At 48.8% G+C, this 4,853-nt stretch overlaps 1 protein-coding gene across 7 annotated transcripts in view; it reads left to right on the forward strand.

The window, feature by feature from the left end:
- Window positions 1-4,853, forward strand: part of grin2ba (glutamate receptor, ionotropic, N-methyl D-aspartate 2B, genome duplicate a) — a 122,071-nt gene that overhangs the window by 3,664 nt on the left and 113,554 nt on the right. For 4 of the 7 annotated variants that reach the window (XM_031870819.1, XM_031870818.1, XM_031870822.1 and 1 more), the window contains 2 exons: window positions 2,814-2,966; window positions 3,371-3,478. In XM_031870819.1, the coding sequence (XP_031726679.1) occupies window positions 3,452-3,478 (27 nt within the window). In that variant the 5' untranslated portion in view covers window positions 2,814-2,966; window positions 3,371-3,451. The remainder of the gene's footprint in view (window positions 1-2,813; window positions 2,967-3,370; window positions 3,479-4,853) is intronic. The other 3 variants (XM_031870821.1, XM_031870820.1, XM_031870824.1) reach the window with 1 other exon arrangement.

Raw genomic sequence — 4,853 nt, forward strand, 5'->3', positions numbered from 1 at the left:
CACACACACACACACACACACACACACACACACACACACACACACACTCTCTCTCTTTCACGCACACGCAGACACTTTGTCCATCTTTCCATCATAAGCGCATCGAAGATTGACCCCTCTTCTCTGATTAACTTTCCCATCATTTGGATGACAGCCGTTTGGATTCATACAGTGTGTGTGTGTGTGTGTGTGTGTGCCGCACGGTCAAAGTTAGTGCTATGTACCTGTGAAACCCACCTGGGACCTGCTCCCATAACCGTGGACCATTACCCATTCTGCTCGGCGCTCTCGGCACACACACGTGACCCCTTGCAGCCTATCTGCAGATGGGCCACTTAAGCCCAGGCAGTGTGTCAAAGCTGTCACAGCTGCCACGCTGCAAAATGGACGTCTCGGGTGCAAGCGCTGCCCCCCCCCCCCCCCCCCCCCCCCCCCGACACATGGCTCGCCGCCGTCTTTTTACTGTAACGACTACACAGAAATAGTACAGCGAGAGTGCGAGCGAGGCGGGAAGCAAAATGGATGGTGATGTCAACGCTTCGTGCCACTTAGCTGGGAAACTGTAGTCGATACGGCCGGTTTGACTACACTTAAGATAAAGGATGCTGATTAAGTTTTAAAGGGACGGTTCACCCCCAAAATCAAAACCGTAGTGCTGTTTGTCGATCTAGATTGTTTTGGTGTGAGTTGCCTTGTTTTGGCGATAATGGGACAGTATGGCACTCAGCTTGTGCTCAAAACGGAGAGAAAAAGAGGAGATTTTGGGGTGAACTGTCCCTTTTTAACCGATCCTTTCGAGCGAAGCCGGGTGAGCAATCGGTGTCCAATTGAACAGGTTAGAAGATGGATGTGGCTGAGCCTCACTTCCATGCACATGTAGAGGTGATGTGTTGGCGGCCGCGGCGCGACACTTCATCTCTTTGTCAAGTTCCGGACCGCGTTCGGCACCGTGAACCCATCTCGTCTCTGACGAGAAAGACGAGAATGTGCGTTTCATCTATTTCAGCGTCATATATTTTGCGCGCTAATTTTCAGGCCCCCCCCCCCCTCCCGCGCCAAAAAGTGACATTGCAGTTAATGTTCGTTCTCCGGTGTACCTCCCTAAGAGTTAAAGTGTACCCTCATTCTAAATGAATAATGTTTGTGTAAATATGGCCACCAAATTTTATTGAACAATAAATCAGTTGGTGACCGAGGCCACCGCCGCATATTTCAAGCCTCCTGCCAAAACCGCTCGATGCCAGCCGGCTTACGTGGAGAAAGAAGTCTGCCAAAAAGTCTCCAAACAGAGCTTAAGAGATTTTCACAGGCGGCGTGTTTGCAGTCGTCATTGATAAACAGGCCAGGAAGAGGAGACAGCAGGGGCTAAGGAGACGCGTAATCCCATCCCCTCTTCCTAGCGACACCCTCTCTGTCTCTCCTCCTCGCCATGTGCTACCTAATGAGACGACAATGCAACTCCTGTGTCTGAGCTCTGAGCACTGCATCTGCCCCTTAATGAAACCAGCAATAACACTCTATTACAGATCGTATCTTCAGATGACTTCCGCTCCGTGCCGTCCCGGGGAATTGATGAGGTTCAAGTCAAACCTAAAACATGAAAAAGACGATTTGAAGTCTGCTAGGAGTCAAAACACCTCAGATTCCTGTGTGTGTGTGTGTGTGTGTGTGTGTGTGTGTCCATCCATCATCTTGTTAAACGAGCCGGTCGGCGGTGCGGGGCGACTTAAAAAGTACATCTCGATTTTTATTTTATTTTATTGGCAGCGTGTTCACTTCAAGCGAGCGGAATATGGGTCATGATCTGATATAAAAAGACTATTCAATAATTCATCGGAGCTGATTAAGAGGACTTGTATCGACGCAGACGCTGTCCATGAGAGGGGATGGGAGCACACACACACACACACACACACACACACACACACACACACACACACGGTGTATGGGAAAAAAGCAACATTTAGGCCCCTTTTGTGGGATTAGTAGAAGCTGAGAAACAAGCTAGAACTGCCTGGGCGTTTCATGAGAGCAGCGTAGGCCTTCTTTGATGTGTTAATCTACTGTACGTCCCCCCCCCCCGCCCTTTCTGTTTCATGTGTCGAACCGAGCACACGTGACCGGCCTGCAATTACATGTCGCCGCGAGTGTGTTTTTGTGTGTGTATGAGGGCCCCCATCAATCTATTAAATATGAAAAGTACAATCTGTTACCCCGCAGAGACTGGTTTATTATTCATCGACATACTTCAATTAATCATTCATTTACCTAAAGTATGGCCCACACTCTCCCCTCCAGTTGAGACGCTCTACATGGGCTCCTTGTGGGCCGCGTGCTACATGAGTTATAATCTGGATTAATCGGAGCTATTTATTATTCTTCTGATCTACGCGCTGTCGTTGGGCGATTGTTGGGGATGAAGGCAGAGACAATTAACTACTACAGCACATTTGGAGGAAATGTATAATTTATCATACTGGGCTGGATTCTCCTCAAACCAGACTCTTTCATCCCCCCCCACACCCACACCCACACACACACACACACACACACACACACACACACACACACACACACACACAGTTCAGAAATTAAGGGGAGAAATAGCCCTCACAGTGGATTCACACTCTAAACAATAATCGAGTCGTGCGTTCTTTAAATCCCCCTCACTTAATCTTAATTTAACTCGAAGGGGAGCGGGTCAGAGGTCGCCCGCTGTGCCAAAGCGCAGCACGGGTTTTATTGGACTCTAACCGTACCGCGACCTGCTTCTGACCCTCCTGTCCTCCCTGTGTTCCCATTTGCAATAACAGACTGGCGGACGTCCGAAAAAACAAGCGGCGCCAAACGTCTCTTCGGAGGAGCGAAGGGGAGAACAGAAGCGAAGCTGCTCCCGTGGAGTACAATTACCTTCCAAACTGCTGCTTTACCCTCTTGACCCATCGAGGATTTTACCTAAAACTGCTGTGAGTTCCCAACTCCTTGTTCGCAGTCGACACTGAAAGCACTATGATGTGGGGTGGGGTGGGGGGATAAATGCTCAGCAGCGTCATTCATGAACATCTGTATTTGCTTCAGCAAACCCCACACACCCAATGAGGGGACCTGGTAGAGAGGTGTAGGTCAATGAATCATGGAGACTAGAGCGCAGTCATTTTATAAAGCGCAGCTGGCTGGAGCAAATACACCTGGTGAGGTGGTTTACTGGTTTCATTGTGTTTAGAGCGGTGCTCTGTTCATCTTTCCTGTTTAATGATTGCACACACGGAGAGACAAACCGCGATGACAGAAACCCCAAAATCTGAATATTTGAAGATGCAATAGCTGATCAATACTCATGTTGTCTTTGTTCTCGTGCTTTTGGTTGCAGTTCAGCCTCCCTCAGTCTGAGGCTATGAGAGGGAGAGAGGAGTCCCAGGCCGCACCATCATGCTACTTCTGAGACGCTGGGATGAGACTTTGGCTGGCAAAACGCAAGGTAAGACGGCGCTGATGCACGAGGCATCTCCCGAACTCCGCTCTTAGTTTTCTGGCCCTGCAGGGACCCGCTGAAACATCCCCCGTCTTATCTCACCTTGTGTGTGTGTGTGTGTGTGTGTGTGTGTGTGTGTGTGTGTGTGTGTGTGTGTGTGTCTGTGTGTCTGCAGCTTCCATAAGCGCACGCCTTTTTTTTTTTTTGTTAGAGCACAGTGATGGATGGTCTAAAACTTCCAATGGCCTTTTTTTTTTTTTTTGCTCTGTATCTCATGCCAGCTTTGCTTGAGGGTCAGGATAATGGTTCAAGGTGGAGCCTACAGATGAATGCTTTAATCCTGTTGTTTTTTTTGCACAATGTGCACTTTGATCAGCGCGTGGACGTCCGACCCGACCCAGCCCCTATCGACTATCGGCTTAATTTGCATGGCTCTACGGGCATCGATCAGGCAATTAAAGGATTTGTTGAATGAGGTTTTTTTTGTGGCAGAAGCGTGCCACCGCTCAGACGCGTTCGCGCTCCTTTCTGCACGAAGGAGGGGAGAGGGATGGTGTGTTCTATGCGACGAGATAAAAGGAGACAATCGTCCTCTCTTTCTGTCCCAGGACCAATTCACACAGAGGCCAGTGCATTTGCCACAAGGATCCATTATCATATCTGCACATTCCATCGGTTTTTCTCATGCATTCATCTTCTCACTCCTCCGTGCTAAACTTTTCTTTCAATTTGTCATTATTGCTCTCAAGTTCTCGCACCTCTCTCCCTCTATCCGCCTCTCCCTTTTCTTTCTCTTCCTCCCTCCTTCTCTTTCCCTCCCTCCCCATGCACTATTAATCAGCCGTGAAGTTTAAGAGACTGAGCCTCGGTGCAGAGGAGCAAAGATTGAGAAACAAAAAATCTTTCTTTTTTTTAAATTTTATATGGGAGGCACTGGTTGCTGTGGTGTGTGTGTGTGTGTGTGTGTGTGTGTGTGTGTGTGTGTGTGGTGCACACTACAAATGCTGCCATTACACAGTTGCTGCTTTTACTTTAGGCAGCAGCAGAGCGACGGCGCCGCTTCCGTAATGAAGTGCCTCATCCTTCCTTCGTTAGCTGAAAGTCACAGCAGCTGCCTCGGCTGACGGTGCACTTTTGCCTACTATTGCTGCGCGTCACAAGACATTCATTACCGTAGAGATGAATTAACAGCGCCGGTGAATCTCATTAACGCCACCGCCCCACCTTCTTTGAGAAGAAATCATACGCAGAGTTCCAGATTATCGGTCTGTTTGGCCTATTATTGGAGTCTAGCAGGCTTCCTGCTCTGACATCAACTGTTTAGGGAAAAACGAGGACATACAGTTGTGTGAAAAAGTGTTTGCCCCCTTCCTGATTTCTT

This window comes from Anarrhichthys ocellatus, unplaced genomic scaffold (genome assembly GCF_004355925.1).
Source record: "Anarrhichthys ocellatus isolate YVR2014 unplaced genomic scaffold, GSC_Weel_1.0 scaffold55, whole genome shotgun sequence".
NCBI classification, from domain to species: domain Eukaryota; kingdom Metazoa; phylum Chordata; class Actinopteri; order Perciformes; family Anarhichadidae; genus Anarrhichthys; species Anarrhichthys ocellatus.